Source organism: Podarcis melisellensis, assembly GCF_964234715.1.
Source record: "Podarcis melisellensis genome assembly, chromosome: 4".
Lineage (NCBI taxonomy): Eukaryota > Metazoa > Chordata > Lepidosauria > Squamata > Lacertidae > Podarcis > Podarcis melisellensis.
In genome coordinates this window covers 87,845,924-87,865,047 of record NC_138531.1, presented here as the reverse complement: position 1 = coordinate 87,865,047, position 19,124 = coordinate 87,845,924, and the positions used below count along the sequence as shown (strand labels likewise).

The window sequence follows — 19,124 nt, the reverse complement described above, 5'->3', positions numbered from 1 at the left end:
ATGAAAGTTGCCTTCAGTGCCCCACAGTGTCCCTGCTCCTTGTGAAGCCTCCAGCAGCAGTCATCAGAGTTTTGGAGTGGTGTACAATAGATATGTAGGTGACACCCAGCTTTATCTGTCTGTTTCAACTGAATTGGGAGAGGTGGTTGAGGTGTTAGACCAGTGCTTTGAAGCAGGGATGGGCTGGATGTAGACAAACAAGCTGAATCCTGAAATGACAGGGGTACAAGTTCATAATAGAAACCCTTTCACACTAAGGAAAACTTTGCTTTGCTGGTGTGAAGAAGCTCTTTGTAAGGTGTTGCAACCCATTCTGCATTGTAACTGATGTCCCAACCAAATGATCCAGGGAGTCATCGTTACTGCGTAGGAGGAGGGAAGCTTACGTGGATAATAACTTGCAAGCCCAGAGGGGAGAAGCCAAGGTGGAACAGGAAAATTTCCATATTTGCAAGGTTGTTTACTGTTCGCAATAACTATTATGACTTGCATGGAGGGATTTGGTAGTGGTGCTGCTGCGAAAATGGCAAGCAGCACTATGGGGGCAGTAACAGCAAAATCATTTTCCTCCTTAGTCATTACTGCCCTTAGAGGTGACACAGGTTTAGTGAGGACACTTCTAGGTGTCCTGTTAATTGAGCAGGGCAATTAGACTTCATTGACTATTTAATGAGCATCCACCCTGAATTGTTTTTGGGGAGGGGGGGCAAGGGTTGGCCCATACTATCCACTGCATTTCCCCCTAAAATTCCTTATCACAAAAGGAATTAGCACAATATCTCCCAATCAGCTAATTTCATAACCTGAATATGCCAGTATGTAATTGAATCCTACTCGAAAATAGAGATAGTTTGGAAGCACTCTTTCCAGCCCCATGCATAATTCAACTGCAACAGGAAGACTTGTAGATGAATGAAGCTCCCTGAATGATTGAGCACCCTGGAAGATCAGGGTTCTCAATTGTGCAAGGAGTCTCCACAGATACGCAAGACTTCCTTCTGCAGAAGCGTACTTTAATCACACAAGAGCATACACACACACTGAAGAGTTTGCATGATCTCGGGGGTCAGGGCTAAAAGAGCATTAATGCAACTCCAGTCTACCAGTGTTGCCTCTTAAGGACTTAGCAAGAACTTTGTAAGACTTAGCAGGTGCTTCTGGAAGTGGGGGATTTAGCAGTACATAATCACTGCTGTTCTGCAGTAAGCTGGAAGTAGAATAGCAATTCTGCTTCCAAAGTCTCACACTCTGTAGCCAGGTAGGCAGTCCCCTTTCCCCAATACCAAGTGTTGTGGAGATTTTAAGTGTTAAATACTCCCAGCTTTCTCACTGCACTGCTGATTATGATTGCTCTTCTGGCTGCAATTTAAGTGGAGGAAGAGAAAAGAAACGGATAGAAGACAATGCTATTTGGAAAGAGAAGCACCCAATTGAGTGTAGGATGCTTTGCTTATTAACTTGAGCAGATGCTCCATAAAAAAAAGTGAGGGAGCAAAGCATAATTATTCCACACTGAATGCTTGGAATAGAAACAGCCAGCTTCTCTTACTATACTGGACTACTAACTGGTACACTTAGATGGTCACTGGTCACTGGGATGGGAAATACTAGTGCAGGCATAGGCAAACTCTGCCCTCCAGATGTTTTGGGACTACAACTCCCATCTTCCCTGACCACTGGTCCTGTTAGCTAGGGATGATGGGAGTTGTAGTCCCAAAACATCTGGAGGCCTGAGTTTGCCTCTGCCTGTATTAATGTATCACAGACAATTGTCGAATCCCTGGGGCAAGGCTGCATTTGCGCTAGGGAGAGGCTAGTATGTTGTACAACTCAAGCTCTAACTTGATTTGCACAGTCGGGAATTTCTGGATGGGGCCAAAGCGCCTCCAATGTGGGCAAAGTAGATGTCCCTGAAAAGCTCATATACAGGGATTTAAACAATTGGTGCTTTTGTCTCCTCCATCTTTCCAGCTGCATTGCAATTGTTTAATTTTCCAAAGTTAATTATATATTCTGGAGGACAATGAATATGCGCTTCAGATACTCCCAGTATTTATTGTGCTGGTTGGGAGGCTTGGAGGAGCCTTTTGAAGCTCTTTGAAAATGCAAGAACAGTAGAATTCCAGTCATTTCCCTATACAAACCTTAAGCAAGTCCAGACAACAGCCACATACTTTCGAGAGAGTCATCACCGGATAAAGAAACACGCAATTTGCAAGGGGGCAAGCCTTGTGCTTCGTAAAGCGTCAAAGGGAGAGTCGACAGTGTACAGGTAAGATTTTGCTCTTTGTCGTTTTGCATTTATTACAAGGGTTTCTAGTGCTGATTGAGGTCGATGTGTTTAGGGTTGTTGCATGGCAAAACACAAGAGTTTTAGCTTTGCTTTTCAGAAGGCAGTTTGGGAAGAAAAGCCTCAAAGAAAGTATTTTGTGCAATTCCGCATATGAAAAACAGATTGGCATCCTGAAATACCCTTGACTGCTGGAGATGGAGTCTTAGGATGTTGTTATGGTTGCCTTTTTTATTTGTTTCAAATTGAGAATTTATTTGAGAATCAAAAAGACACACATGCAGTGTGTGGATCGTTTGAGCCAGGGCTTACCAATGAATCTGTCTTTAATGTGGAGACTTATCTGTGGAACATTATAATTAGGGCTACAATGTTTGGTTGATGAATCAGTTTGATTAAACCTTTCAAAGTGTTTCAATCAAGGAAAAAGGTGCCCCCAATTAATTGGAGAGCCACTTCTTTGGAATATAAGTATGTTACAAGCTGCAAAAGACAAGTGTCATCTTCGCAGATGCTCTCCTACTTCTGTGAGAGAAAGGGGGATGCTTGCCTTTTCTGAGATTATGCTTGCTGTCCGGCACTGCTTACCCCATCTAGAAGCTCCACGGAGATCATGGGACATCCATTCCCATCTGATAGAGCCAGCTAGAGGAAGCATCAGGGCACAAGGCTGGTTGAGAGTGAAGGTCTCCACGGATCAGGTTTGGAATCAGTGAGAAGCTTTACCTCTCTCAGCCTTTCTCAGAACAAATCATATGGATAATGTCAGGGGTTTCCAATCTTCAGTCTGCAGACTACCAGTAGTTGCAAGCTTCCTTCAGGTGATCTGTAGTGTGACTGAAGATGAGAGGTAGCACATCACTGGCATGCGGTCAGTGGACTAGACTGATCCCTTAAATGTTCCTGCAAATTAGTCTGGGCCTCCTTCTCAAAGTCCAGGAAGCTTCTGCCCAGCTTAGGGAGGGAGGCATGATGCTCACATGCATAACATCAGGATATCACGCATACAATGTCATTCCCCCCCAAATCATCCTTGCAAGCTGCCGCTTACAATGAAATTAATCACTTGCCACAGTAGCACTTCCATCCCATTGAATAGTCATATTGATTTTTAATTGTATTTATTATTTTATTTCTTATATTGTGCTTTATTGTGTGACAATTTGAATTCCATTATTGGAATTTAAAGGTAAAGGGACCCCTGACTGTTAGGTCCAGTTGTGGACGACTCTGGGGTTGCAGCACTCATCTCGCTTTATTAGCTGAGGGAGCCGGCGTACAGCTTCTGGGTCATGTGGCCAGTGTGACTAAGCCGTTTCTGGCAAACCAGAGCAGTGCACAGAAACGCCGTTTACCTTCCCACCACAGCGGTACCTATTTATCTACTTGCACTTTGACGTGCTGTCAACTGCTAGGTTGGCAGGAGCAGGGACCGAGCAACGGGAGCTCACCCCGTCATGGGGATTCGAACCACCGACCTTCTGATCAGCAAGTCCTAGACTCTGTGGTTTACCCCACAGCGCCACCCGCGTCCCCCCTAATTTAGAAATAGTGTAGTATAAATACTGTTGTAGATTTTGGGGAGAACCCACCTAAACCCTAGAAAGTAATAATTGTTAGGATTTTGATTAGTCGGGATAGGGATGAAAGTAGTGCTCACTTGAAGGACAGATCCGGAAGCTGAGACTCCAATACTTTGGCCACCTCATGAGAAGAGAAGACACCCTGGAAAAGACCCTGACGTTGGGAAAGATGGAGGGCACAAGGAGAAGGGGACGACAGAGGATGAGATGGTTGGACAGTGTTCTCGAAGTGACCAGCATGAGTTTGACCAAACTGTGGGAGGCAGTGGAAGACAGGAGTGCCTGGCATGCTCTGGTCCATGGGGTCACGAAGAGTCGGACATGACTAAACAACAACAACAACAAGCTTCAGAGCTGTGCCAGACAGGGAATCCCTGGGCTGGTTTTACAAACCAGTCTGGCTGGCTTAGTGAAGAGCAAATCTGTTAACATGACAAAAGGGGTTGATGGGCCAACTGAGAGGAGTCCTTTGACCTGGGGAGACGGATGGCGCCAGGGTAACTGGGTGTGAGGTGACAGGAAAAGGGAGCCTTTTAGCGGAATATTGGGTGGTATCCAACTAAACAGTACTGCGAACACAAGGAGTTTTAACTGTGCTCTCTTCTTCCTGTTGTGTTGGCATCAGTCCATCTTGGGAGACAATGGAGGAGTGCACCTTTGGCGCTGAGGTCAAGCTGTTGGACGGTTGCAGCGGCTGTAGAGACTGATATGGCAGAGACATGTTTTGTTGCAGCTGGGGCAGAGAAAGGTGTCCGGTTGTGCCACTGCAGGTGCACCATGGTGTTTCTTCTGTCTGCACTCCTCCCAGTGGTCATTCCTCCTCTGGTCCTTGCTGTGGATGCAGCTCCTGACTACCTTTCTCCAGGCACTGCAGTTGTCTGCAAGGTTTTCCCACAGGACAGGGTTGATGTTGCCAGCCTTCATGTCACATTTGCAGACATCTTTGTAATGCTGAGTTGGTCTGCCAATTGCCCTAGCGGCGGAAGCCAGCGCTCCCTAATTCTGTTGTGGCATTTCCCCTAAATCCTCTGGAGCAGATCTGTGAAGTGTGCAGGAGGCACACTGGGAGAGGAAGCGGGAATGTTCCACAGTGCAGCAAAAACTACTTGCACTAGTGGAATCATTTAGTTAAATACTACCTACAGTGACTAGGTGGCTTGTACATCTGCTCTATCTGTTGTCCAAACGCCTCGGACCAGTATACCTGGAGGAGTGTCTCCACCCCCATCATTCAGCCCAAACACTGAGGTCCAGCTCCAAGGGCCTTCTGGCAGTTCCCTCGCTGCAAGAAGTGAGGTTACAGGGAACCAGGCAGAGGGCCTTCTCGGTAGTGGTGCCAGCCCTGTGGAATTCCCTCCCACCAGATGTCAAGGAAATAAACAACTATCTGACTTTAACAAGACATCTGAAGGCAGCTCTGTTTAGGGAAGTTTTAAATGTTTGAAGTTTTATTGTGTTTTTAATATCCTGTTGGAAGCCGCCCAGAGTGGCTTGGAAGTAAGTATTTTATTATTTATTATTTATTTATTTAAATGCTAACCGAAGATGGATAATCTGCTTTCTCTTCTTAGGGTTCTTTATCTGTAAACAGGACTTGAACAGCTGTTCAAATAAAGAACACCTTTAAACAGAGGACTATCCTCTCTAAAGTAAGACACATGGCCACACCAAAAAATTAAGACACCATCTCAGAATCCCTATTTGACTGAACGACTAGCAGTTCAACATTTCATGTTCTGTCTGGAACAAGAAACAGACTTGTTCAATGGAACCGAACAAAATGGAGCCAGTTGCCTTTGCGCCTTGCCTTGTACCAAGTATTGCATGGTGGTTTCCAAGAATGGAGTAGAAATCAAACCCCCATCCAGTCCCTTTAGTGTACATGTGTCCTGTAGCTGTAGGTCAGCCTTTCCCAACCTGGTGCCCTCCAGATGTTTAGGACTACAACTCCCATCAGCCCCAGGCAGCACTACTTTAACTAGACCCAGCCAGCCATGGTACCTTAATTAAAATGAGAAAAATATCCAGCCTTGTTAAAATTAAGCAAGCCGACAAAGAAACTCAGGAGGTGGGAAACTGGCCCAAAAAATAAGTATCCAGTTTAGTTCCCTGATAGAACACAAACCACTTTGCACTACACACAAAACATAGGTGGTTGTATATTTTCAAACCACCACTGGAGTTTATAGGCCGGAAAATTGATATTTATGCTCAACTAAAAGTACAGAGGTATTTTTAGAGTACATATTTTAGACAGGTTTTGAAAAATATAATTTTTTTGTGTGTGTGCCAACTCTAAATCTGGGGTATTTCAGACCTTGGAAAACTAAAAAAGCACCATGGTGGCACATTTTCAATGAGAATTAAGGATCAAAGCAGACTACAAGGAATAGGATGTTGGAGATGAATTTAAAGAGCACAGCAATCTGCTACTATGTGAGATCAGCTGCCAGGTTCTTCCAAAAGGATCAAATCCCAATGTGGATCACAATAAGTAACTGAGAGTCCATAACCTTTGTGCAAAATAAGAGGTGTATGAGGTTGTGTTCCAGCCCCATAAATTCTCTTGCTTGTGTAAGCTGGTCTTTGCTTATTCCTTTTATTTATTTTTCCTCTGGACAATGTGCAAATCTAGTGGGGTGCATAAAGGCTAAAACAATTCTGGCACAGCTGTTCCTGTCCAGGGAAATACATGCAGCAGCAGATTATTTTAAACTGGAGACATTCCAGGCTAAGAGCTTAGCTGACCTTTGTTCCCCAGCATCCAGTTCTTAAAGATTAGTGGTTTTTTAAAAATGCAACTAGAAAAATAATCCACACACTACTGTAACTTTGATACAAAGGAAGGGAGGAAGGAATTTTGGTGTTTAGTCAACTAAACTTTGAATTGACAGAAATTAGATTAAGCAACTATTTTTTATCAATTTAAAAAATGTCTCCAATAAATTGGACAGCTAGGTTTTTTTAAGTATTATTTCAAATGTAAACAATTAAGATCCACCAGTGACAGCAAGTACCAATACCATTTTAGAAGAGACATTTCTTCTCGGAAACACAGAAAGGAAATCCTCTTTTGAGATAGAAACAAGCCCGTATGAGGAACAGTTGAAGGAGCTGGGTATGTTTAGCCCGGAAAGGATGAGACTAAGAGGAGATACGATAGCCATCTTCAGATATCTCAAGGGCTGTTACATGGAAGAGGGGACAAGCTTGTTTTCTCCTGCTCTGGAGGGTAGGACTCGAACCAATGGCTTCAAGTTACAAGAAAGGAAATTCTGACTAAACATCAGGAAGATCTTTCTGACAGTGAAAGCTGTTCCGATAGTGGAATGAACTGCCTCGGGAGGTTGTGGAATCTTTCTTTGGACGTTTTTAAGCAGAGGTTGGGTGACCATCTGTCATGGATGCTTTAGTTGAGATTCCTGCATTGCAGGGGGTTGGACTAGATGACCCTTGGGTCCCTTCCAACTCTACAATTCAATGATTCTATGTGCTTGCTGTGATATTGTGCAAGCCCTCTCTGAAGAACATTTTTCTTCAGAACACAGGGTGGGGATTGGACAGCTGTTTGTTTTAGCCATAGGAAAACTTGTGCAGATATTAATTAATTAATTAAATTAATTATGGTTTCTCAATTGGGTGCCACCCTTAAATAAAACAAGGCTTTGTTTTTTCTTTCATTGTTCAAATCCACGTACCACAGAAGCCTACATTGTGTGGGTGTTTATGCATGAAGTGTAAGTGGCTTCCATTAACCTTTTCTCCCTGATCGAGCTATTGTTTGCATGCTCCAGATTGTCAGAGTTTTCTGCTTCTAGGCATAGCTGTCAAGTGTCCCTTATTTGAAGGGACAGTCCCTTATTCCAGTGCCATGTCCCACTGCTGTCTCTTATTGATGGTTGTCCCTTAAATGATGTCCCTTAAATTTCAAAGGAAGCAGCTCCTCTCCCTCCCTCCCTGCCAGCCAGGGAGGAGGGAGGCTCCAACTGTGTTGCTTGGCTGTGTTGCTCACCCAATAAGAAGTCTAAGAATGACTGGGGGTGCAGCTTGCATGCCTTGTGTGTGGCTAGTTAATGCAAGCTGAGGGGGTTTTTGAATGCTGGACGCCATTTTGTTGCACGTGCTGCTGCAAACTTTGCAGTGCAAAGACATGCCGGGGAGCCATCTTAAGTTGAGGCTGCATAAGCCTTGTGGTGCATGTGATTCAGATTCTATTCAGTTGAACCTCTGGTCGGACACGACTAAACAACTAAACAACAACAACAATATATATATACATAATAAATAATAAATAATATTCTTTATTAGGCATAGCAAACCACACATTATCAGACAACATATACAAATTGTGCAAAATACGAGCTCAACGTAACAAGGTTTGTCCCAGTCAGATCTTTAACTCCAGAGAGAATCAATTTGCATAAATAATATGATACAACACTACCACATCACCAATCAATTAAGAACTACTAAATCTTTTTATAATGGCCCAGTATTTCTACATGGACAGCACTCAAAAATTCAGCCACTATTAAAGTAATTTGATCATTTCTGTCTGAGAGCAGGTCCTGAACCGTTGGTAGCATAGAATTGAGCCTATTGAGTTGTATAGTTGTATATATAACTCAATAGCCTCAATTCTATTGAGTTGTATATATATCAGCCTACTGTTTAATTCTGCTACCAAGGCCGAATCAGTGCTGTGTGTCTTGGAAGTTTGTTCTTGTACAGTTGATTTAAGAATTAACATTTAAAGTGTGGAGTGGCATGGGGGAAGCCAAATCATAGAGTCGTAGAGTTGCAAGGGACCCCAAGGGTCATCTAGTCCAACCCCTTGCAATGCAGGAATCTCAGCTAGAGCATCCTTGACAGATGGCCATCCAGTCACTGCATAAAATCCTCCAAGTAAGTTGAGTTCACAACCTCCCAAGGAAGTCTGTTCCACTGTTGAACAGCTTCCACTGTGTCAGAAAGCTTTTCCTGTTTAGTCGGAATTTCCTTTCTTGGTTCGAGTCCTATCCTCCAGAGCAGGAGAAAACAAGCTTGTTCCCTATTCCCTCTTTCATGCAACATCTCTTGAGATATTTAGCGATGGCTATGATATCTCCTGTACGCGGGTGGCAGTGTGGGTTAAACCACAGAGCCTAGGACTTGCTGATCAGAAGGTCGGCGGTTCGAATCCCCGCAGCGGGGTGAGCTCCCGTTGCTCGGTCCCTGCTCCTGCCAACCTAGCAGTTCGAAAGCACGTCAAAGTGCAAGTAGATAAATAGGTACCGCTCCAGCGGGAAGGTAAACGGTGTTTCCGTGCGCTGCTCTGGTTCGCCAGAAGCGCCTTAGTCATGCTGGCCACATGACCCGGAAGCTGTATGCCAGCTCCCTAAGCCAATAAAGTGAGATGAGCGCTGCAACCCCAGAGTCGGCTACGACTGGACCTAATGGTCAGGAGTCCCTTTACCTTTACCTATGATATCTCCTATCAGTATTTTGCTCATGCTGTGGTTCCAGTCAGAAAGTGTCCGTGGCAGTATGCCTCTGAATGCTGGTTGCTGGGAATCACAAGTGAGGAGACTCTGTTGCGTTTATGTCCTTCATTTGCGCTTCCCATTGGCATGAGGTTAGCCACTGTGAGAACAGGATGCTAGATGACATGGCCTACTTCTGGTCTAATCCAACAGAGCTAGACACTCCCCTTTTCAAGCCGTGAGAGACCTCAGGGGTTTCAGCACTGACCCAGTGTTCTGTTTCCTTGGATTGAAGGTCAGCAGAGACTTTAGTGTTTTTAGAATGTATGGTTTCATTTACAACCTGAGCATAGGAGGGTCTTGCAGCATTAACACCTCCAAAGAGCTAGCGTTTCCATTAGTTACAACTCTAGATCCAACACAGAACAAAAACCTGTCTCTCCGCAGTTTCTCACCTGCCTTTAACCTTATAACTATGGCTGTTGTTCTTCCTACATACCAGCTAGGTGAGTGGGATGAGGGAAAGGCCCACCCATTCGCTTCAATGAATGGCACCCCAAGACTTCTTTGTATATGCTAAATCGTGGTACTTAACTAGTCAGCCAAAGCCCAGTGCCTTGTTTAACAGGTTCCACAGCCTCTCCAACTAGATTATATCCCTTATTAGATACAGGATCATAGGCCTGGAGGGGATCCAAGGAAATCATCTGGACTGGACTGCCCCCCAAGCCCATTACACTTGACACCCCCTTGACTCATAACGTTATGTTCTGAAACCCTGGAGAGACATCAGCTTTGATGCATTAGAACACTTCATGGAGGCTCTCCGTAGCCACGAGCCATAATGTCTGTGGTAAATTTCCAGTCAGAGACAGCATGCCTCTGAATACCAATGGCTGAGAATCGCAAACACATCATCCACCTTCCAAAGGGAACAAAACCCTGCTGCACGGCACCTGAAACGTTTTCATGACTCGAAATAAGTGGGGAGCACATAAAAATTATAATGAAGCCCATTGGGCGCTGATTTAAATGGCACAAATGACATTAAAATGTCAGCTAGGCTCAGGCTCCCTGTGCTGCTCTGGGTGCTAGGCCAGGAAATATATATATATTATATATATATATACTAAAGGCTGCCCTAAGGCAGGCAGCTGCAGTAAGCCCTGCCAAGGCACTGAGCCTTTGCCAGCTGCCCAAGGATGTCAGGTGCGGATGCCAGTCCTGTACAAATATAGATAATAAAACTGCATTGAACTGGAGTTGGACCCCATCTGCACTATGCATTGAAAGGCAGCATCATACTACTATAAACGGTAATGGCTTCCCCCAAAGAATTGTGGGGAATGATGGACCTGGCACAAGACTCTTCCCCGCACCAGGCCTTCTCCGACTCCCAGGAACGGCGACAGAGGAGGGGGAGGAATAGGTGGCCACAGTCCGCAGCTCTCTTCCCTCTGCTTCCTCCAATGTGAAGCCATTCCGATTAGTGTACCTCAACAAAGATGGGAATCAGGGCCTCTGTGTTACAAAGTGAGAAGCCGTGATGGCTTAAGGGTTTCCATGATGGTCCTGACATTTTCAGGACTGCTGGACACTAGGCAGTCCCTCTTCCCAGGGAACTCTGGGAATTGGAGCTCTGTGAAAGGAACAGGCAGAGCCGTCTTTCCCATTGGTGTTAGTGGTTCGTTGCGCCAGGGCGCCGGCCTCTCAGGAGCACCCTAGCAAGTGGGGGAGCTGCGTGGCTTTGCCGGCAGCCTTCCCTTTCCCTGCATGCCCGCCAGTTGCACCTCGCCAACTATATGGCTGGTGGGCGTGCAGCTTCCATCCCAAGCCTCCGCAGGAGGACAGCAATCCCCGCAGAGGCTTAGGTTGGAAGTTCCTCCCAAGCCTCAGCACACTTTCCTACTTGATTGCCGCCACCACGCCGGGGATCGGTGTTGGTGTGGGAGGCAGAAGACAATTTCCACCGCCCCCCTCCCTTGTTTTGGAGTTGACGAGGGGGGCGCTGGAGGGATCTTTGCACCACGATGCTGGATATGCTTAAGACGGCCCTGGAAACAGGGTCCTCTGAACAACTCTCATCACCCTTGACAAAATGTCCCAGGATTCTTGGTTTGATACTGTTTTAAAATGTATAGTGCAAATGGGGCCTTAGTGAGTTTCCTACAGAAAGCAACACAGCCAAGGATTGGAGAGGCAGTTCAATTGATATGATCGATGGAGGAGGGGTAGAGTTGCAAGACCAATACTAATTGAACCCTCAAGAGATTTCATTCACCTTCACTAATACAGATCCTCCAAGTTTCCCTATTTTCCATGGACATCTCTGATTTAGAGAAGCTGTCCCAGTTTCTGATTTGATCCTGTAATGTCCCACTTTCCCTTAGGATGTCCCTATTTTCATTGGAGAAATGTTGGAGTGCATGGAGTTATCCAACCCTGAAGCCGTCTGTACAAGGAAGGTTTTTTTCCAAAATGTTTAATGTTTTATTATGTTCTTATATACGTTGGAAGCTGCCCAGAGTGGCTGGGGCAACCCAGTAAGATGTGTGGGGTATAAATAGTAAAATTATCATTACGGAATGGGACGTCCCTATTTTCATTGGAGAAATGTTGGAGGTTATGCTATGTGCACATTATACCTTTAAAGCATATTCAGAGCACATTTTTCTCCTTAAAGAATTCTGAGCTCTGTAGTTTACCCTCACAGAGTTGCAGTGTGCAGCAACCTTAAACAAACTACATTGCCCAGAATTCTTTGAGTGTTGCAGCATTTCTGCTTCAGTGGCAACCTTCCATTCTTTCATATCCTGAAGTCGCTGGCAATTAACATAATTAACTATACATTGCACATTTTTCTTTCAGAAAGAACTGCCACCTCTTTCTTGTCATCTTGCAAAGCTTGCCTTGACTTTGCACAGATCGTTCAAAGTAGTGGTTCCTTTGACCTTGCACCAAAAGATGGACTTGAGTGAAAACTGGGATTTGGATGATGCCAACTGGCTGACCCACAGTGGAATTCTTCATTTGCTCAATGCTTTAAGAGGTATGGTATTCCAGATGGCTGTTAGATCTTACCCACCTCTAAGGATGGAAGGATCTGCCAGTTTTGATTCTTTCGGTTTCTCATCTTTCCAATCTTGAATGCAGTTCACCATATTTTGCAGCAACGTGTGGGGTGTTTTTTTTAAAGTCCTAATGAAAAATTTTCAGCATTTTATTCCATTCCCCCCCAAAATAACTACATTTTTACATGTGGTTTTGACTAATGTACACATTTTTGCAATCTTCCCTAATATAAGGCATGTTCTTTTCACTAATATTTTCATTTTTATGCATATTTCCCCCTAATATATGCATTTTTGCAAACATTGTTCAGTTGGGGTTTTTTTGGGGGGGGCAACTGCAACTTTGAAAGGACAGCTCTTTGCATTTCATAGGTTATACTGAATTTAATTTTCCCTCCCAGGCCAATAGTGGAGATGAGAGGAAAGGAGAAATAACAAAACAGTTAAACACTCTCTCCTAGATACCTGCTTTCCTAGTGTTTCCTACATGTCTGTTAAAATAAGTTGGAGATCCTAATCGCACATCTCTTGCTGCATTGCATTTAGGTTGGCATTCAGGCTGACTGTATACCCAATAATAATAAAAATAGCAAATAACAGTTTGCATTCTACATGTGTGTCAGGGAACTGACATCTAAAGCGCCGCAGGTGCAAAGGCTCCCTGAGGTTGAGAGAGCAGTAGCAGCGGAAGAGGGAACCAGTAGAGGGCGAGCAAGAACTCCAAGGGAAAGTGAGTCGGAGGGATGGCTCAGAGACGCTTCAAGCGAAACCAGTGGGGAGGTCTCAGGACCTCCTATAGGGACACCCACACCTCGACGGAAACTGTCACGCCGAGAGGCCAGACGACGTGTTTCCGTTAAGGAGCTTTTATGTTGGAAACGTTTCCGAAAGCAGCCACTTTCGGATTCTACTAGTGATTGACGCAGCCATGCTGGAGGGGCTCCGTCACAGGCAGAGGTTTGAAAACCTGATCAAACTCTGAGGGACTTGCATTTTACGCACAAGCAGCTCATCGTCCCATCACAGCAATCCGAAAGTCACCGAAAGCCAGCTTGTGCAGAGAGAAGCATCATGAGCAACCCAGCCGGAACCGGGGGTGCAGGAGCAGCTGGAGGGGGTCCAAGCCTGGAAGAAAGGTACAGAGCGTTGGAGATCCAGTTGGCGCTGCAAACGGCGAGGCTTGAGGAGAGGAGGGCTCAGGATGCAGAAAAGGGAAAGGAGAAAACCACCCCGCTCGCCAGAAAGGTACCAGGATTGGTGCAGAAATTCGGGGGGGATCCCAGGAACTATCATGCCTTTAGAACAGAGATGCAATACGCTCTAAACTTGCAGTTTGATGACTTCCCCGACGAGGAATCGCGGGTGGCGTATGTGATTGGCCATCTCGAATCCGGGGCGAAAGATTGGGTTAGACCCCTGATGGCAGCGAATAATGAGATCTTAAAGGACACGAGGAAGTTTTTTCGTGCCATGGACCTGATGTTTTCCAGCGATATTGAGCAGGGGGTGGTGCGAAGGCAGTTAATGGCTTGCCAGCAAGGAAGCAGATCTGTCCGTGAGTACTGGACTGAATTTACTATGCTGATTCATAAATTGGGGTGGGACCTATCGGCGGAGCCCATCCAAATGCTTTTCGAAGAGGGGCTTTCTTCAACCGTCAAAGATGAGCTTTCCCGGGGGGCCCAGGGCGGAGTCTATGGACCAATTAACCAAATCTGCGCTGGCCATAGGAGCGCGCCAGGAGGCGAGGGCTTTGGAAAGGCGGGAAGGGAAAGGAGACCGTTGGAGGGAGTTCCGCATTCCAGACATTCCAGAGCCATCTTTCCCGCCGGCAGAGCCGATGGAAGTTGGAACAGCGCGGGCGCGCGCAGTTTCAAATCCCAGTGAAGGGCGGAAGAAGGAGGGAAAGAGCGCCAAGAGATGTTATCTCTGCCAACAGCCAGGGCACTTTGCCAGAGTCTGCCCACAAAGAAAGGAATGGCAAGGGATGGCAGGAGCTGTTGGGGGAAAGGAAGAGGAAAGCAAGGAGCAAGTAAAAGCCAACGCCTGGCTGCCACCGTCGGGGCACAGCAGCCAGGCCAAAGAGCAATGAAAGTGCCCATGCCAGAACCTCCCAGACCTGCTTTAGTGATAGAGGTGTTACTAGAACTGCCAAACGGACACCCACTAAAGGTCAAGGCGCTTTTGGATTCAGGCAGCTCCTGTAATTTCATGAGTAAGGAGTTTGCAGCTGAGCACCAGATACAGACCATCCCTTTAAGTAACCCCTTGCAGGTGACTACGATTGACGGCAGAGAGCTGTTGGGGGGAGAAGTTAGCCAACAGACTGTCCCGATGATAATGAGAGTGGCAAGGCACACCGAACAGATAGCGTTTAATGTGGCCATCCTGGGAGGAGCGCCCATCATTTTGGGGATGAGCTGGCTGGCGCTACACGATCCGCTAGTGGGCTGGCATCAGAGGGTGGTCTCCTTTGGGTCAGCGCATTGCCTAGAACACTGCAAGGAGGGGAAGGTCTCGGGAGGAGACAGAGTCACCCTAGCGGGGATGGAAGTGATGGGCAAAGGGAAGGTGCCCCCGCAATACGCAGATCTGAGCAACGTATTCAGCGAAAGGGAAGCAGACAAACTGCCACCGCATAGACCCTTTGACTGTCAAATCAACCTACTCCCAGGGGCCCAACTCCCAGTAGGCAAGCTGTACGCCATGTCAGACAGGGAGATGCAGGAGCTGAGGGAGTTCATTGACAAAAACTTGAAGCGAGGTTTCATCAGAGAGTCCCGAGCGGTGGGGGGCAGCCCAGTGTTTTTTGTGGACAAAAAGAACACAGACAAACCGAGACTGGTGTGTGACTTCAGGGCCCTCAATGCAGTGTCGGAGCCCCTGGCTTTCCCTATGCCCCGAATTGACGACATTTTGACCAGAGTAAGGAAGGGAAAGATTTTTACAAAACTGGACCTGCGGGGGGCGTACAATCTGATACGCATAAGGAAGGGAGATGAATGGAAGACCACCATGTTTACCCCTTTGGGAGCCTTTGAATACCTCGTTATGCCCTTCGGTCTACAAGGGGGCTCCGCCTGTTTTCAAGCTTTTATAAACCACGTTCTGGGACCTTTGCTCTACAAGAACTGTGTGGCCTTTTTAGACGACGTGTTGGTGTATTCGGAAGATGAGGAACAGCATGTGAGGGACGTTCGAGAAGTGTTGGGCAGGCTGCAAGCCAACCAGCTGTGGGTGAAACTGGAGAAGTGCCAGTTTCATACCAAGGAGGTGGAATTCCTGGGGTACCGCTTGTCAGACAAGGGATTGGCCATGGATCCAGGCAAGGTTCAAGCGGTACTGGAATGGAAGACACCGAAGACCAAGAAGGACGTGCAAAGATTCTTGGGGTTTGGGAACTTTTATCGGAAGTTCATCAAGAACTTTGCCCACTTGACGGCGCCCATCACCGACTGCCTCAGCAGCAAGAAGAAATTTGTTTGGACGGTGGAGGCGGATCGAGCCTTTGAAGAACTGAAAAGGGCTTTCGCCTCGGAAGAACAACTTCTGCATGTGGATTTACAAAAACCCATGAGAGTGGAAACAGATGCATCCGACCGGGCTATAGGGGCGGTCCTTCTTCAACCGGGGAGGAGTGCGTCGGAGTGGAGACCGTGTGCATTCTTCTCGCGGAAACTGAATAAGTCCGAGAGGAATTACACGGTGTATGACAGGGAACTACTTGCCATTCACGAAGCATTCCGGAGGTGGAGACATTTATTAATTGGGGCACAACACAAGGTGCAAGTGTGCACCGACCACAAAAATTTAGAGTATTGGAGAACAGCTCGAGTGCTCAACCAACGACAAGTGAGATGGGCACAGGAATTCTCCAAATTTAACTTTGAGATTTGTTATGTGCCAGGCCCAGAAAACGTCAGGGCGGATGCGCTCTCACGCAAACCAGAATATTGGGAAGGGGAGGAGGTGATCGAAGAGAGACATGTCATCCCGGAGGACCGCTGGGTGTGTGGGGCGGCGCTGGTGGGGCAACGGGAACTGGTGGAGGAAACGGAAAATGATGAATATGCCCAGGATAAGCTCAGAGGTCTCAGGGGGGAGGGCGAGAGCCCCGGAGGTTTTGAGGAAAGAAATGGGGCATTGTATTACAAAGGGGCACTGTATATACCCGAAGGTGAATTGAGGGGGAGAGTACTCAAGCAGTTGCATGATAGCCCCACGGCGGGACATTTTGGGCAACACAAAACCATGTGGTTGGTTACCAGGGAATTTTGGTGGCCTAAGGTGAGGGAAGATGTAAGGGAGTATGTAAGAGGGTGTGACCAATGTCAGCGAGCCAAAGGGGAAAGAAGGGCGCCGGCAGGGTTATTAGAACCTTTACCCACACCAGAACGGCCTTGGGAAGCGATATCAATAGATTTTATGACGGATCTGCCAAGGTCCAAGGGGAAAACAGCCATCATGGTAGTAGTAGACCTGTTAACTAAGATGTGCCATTTTGTAGCATGCTCACATGCAGTCACAGCGGAAGAAACGGCGAAGTTGTTTGTGGAACATATCTTTAGGTTGCACGGGGCTCCCTCGAGGGTGATCTCAGATCGAGGCAAACAATTTACTTCCAGGTTCTGGAGGAAGCTCATGAGCTTGCTACACGTGGAAGTTAATTTTTCAACTGCCCGGCACCCTGAAACCAACGGGCAGGCGGAAAGGGCAAATGGCATTCTTCAACAATATCTTAGGTGTTATGTCAATGACAGAGAGAACGATTGGGTCGAAAAGTTGGCGTTGGCAGAATTTGCCTACAATAATGCGGAGAATGTGTCCACAGGGATGAGTCCCTTTTTGGCTAATTACGGGTGTCACCCCAGGGCATTTCCAGGGGAAGGAGGGGAGAGATGGAGCGTTCCAGCGGCTGAACATTTTGTAGAAGAGATGGAAGCCATCCATCAGCAGCTCCAGCTCAACTTAGAAAGGGCCAAGGCACAATATAAGAAGCAGGCAGACAAGAACAGAAGGGAAGGTGAAACCATAAGGGTGGGGGATCAAGTGTGGTTGTCAACCCAAGGGTTGCCGTTCAAAGGGGGTTGTAAGAAACTGAGGCCCAGAAGATTGGGACCCTTTGAGGTGATTCAGCAGGTCAACCCGGTAGCTTTCAAACTCCGATTACCCAACCACATGAAATTGCACCCAGTGTTCCACAGGTCGTTACTGTCACCATACAGGGGGGGACGTGAAGGGGAGCACGTCAGGGGACCAGCCTTGGAAGAGAGGGAACGCCGCAACCATGTAGCGGAAATCCTCGATTCCAGGTGGAAGGGTAATCAGGTGGAGTATTTGGTGGCGTGGGAAGGGGAACCGGAGTCAGAAAACACCTGGGTAAGGGCAGAGGAAGTCAATGACGAGGTTTTAACAGAAACGTTCCACCAAAGGTTCCCGAGGAAACCTCAGCCTATAGCAAGGTTTAGGAGGGAGTATTTCGGCACCACCGATGAGGAAGAGGAAATGGAAGGGTTCGCGGAGTCGGAGTTGGAAGATGGAGTGGACTCTGATGACGAAGAGTACCTAGAGAGTAGGAACAGCAACAAGTGGAAGGAAGTGTTCGCGACGTCGGAAGATGAGGGAGGTTCTTTCAGGGGTTTTACCTCCTCACCGCCAGTAGGAGAGGAGACGGGAGGGGGTGAAGGGGGCCCTGGAGGGGAGGTGGATGTCAGGGAACTGACATCTAAAGCGCCGCAGGTGCAAAGGCTCCCTGAGGTTGAGAGAGCAGTAGCAGCGGAAGAGGGAACCAGTAGAGGGCGAGCAAGAACTCCAAGGGAAAGTGAGTCGGAGGGATGGCTCAGAGACGCTTCAAGCGAAACCAGTGGGGAGGTCTCAGGACCTCCTATAGGGACACCCACACCTCGACGGAAACTGTCACGCCGAGAGGCCAGACGACGTGTTTCCGTTAAGGAGCTTTTATGTTGGAAACGTTTCCGAAAGCAGCCACTTTCGGATTCTACTAGTGATTGACGCAGCCATGCTGGAGGGGCTCCGTCACAGGCAGAGGTTTGAAAACCTGATCAAACTCTGAGGGACTTGCATTTTACGCACAAGCAGCTCATCGTCCCATCACAATGTGTAAGGGGCTTTTTGTAGTGAGGGTAATGTAGGATGGGAACCAAGGTGTTTGCATTGTGTTGCATTGAAGGAAGGATTCTAAAGGCACACAGAGATAATTAGCAACCTTTGGTAGCCCTATTTATTATTAAGAGTTGTCTTATGTTAAGAGTGGATTTGTTTCTTTGGATCCCCGTCTCCACTGTTAACCCCATTTCAATACTCTGCAGCAGAAGACATTGCACCTTTTCGTTAACCAGGGGTGGTGAACCTATGGCAGATATTTGTGGGACTATGACTGCCATCATCATTGACCATTGGCTATGCTGGCTGGCCCTGCGAAAAAAATACTGTATACAGGGGAATACAGCCTCTTATCCAAGTGTACACACAGGCAACCAGTAGTCTGGTCCTCTGACTCTTTCATCCATGGCTTTATAATAACAGTTTATGAAGCAGTAGACCAGGGGTCAGCAAACTTTTTCAGCAGGCGGCCAATCCACTGTCCCTCAGACCTTGTGGGGGGCTGGACTATATTTTGGAAATATAAATAAATGAACGAATTCTTATGCCCCACAAATAACCCAGAGATGCATTTTAAATTAAAGGGCACATTCTA

General features: G+C 46.9%; 1 protein-coding gene across 2 annotated transcripts in view; it reads left to right on the top strand.

The window, feature by feature from the left end:
* Nucleotides 1-2,079: 2,079 nt before the first annotated feature.
* Nucleotides 2,080-19,124, top strand: part of AMOTL1 (angiomotin like 1) — a 78,968-nt gene continuing 61,923 nt past the window's right edge. The window contains exons 1-2 of one of the 2 annotated variants that reach the window (XM_081909618.1): nucleotides 2,080-2,272; nucleotides 12,208-12,384. In XM_081909618.1, the coding sequence (XP_081765744.1) occupies nucleotides 12,300-12,384 (85 nt within the window). In that variant the 5' untranslated portion in view covers nucleotides 2,080-2,272; nucleotides 12,208-12,299. Of the gene's footprint in view, nucleotides 2,273-12,203; nucleotides 12,385-19,124 lie in introns of both variants that reach the window. The other variant, XM_081909619.1, reaches the window with a different exon arrangement.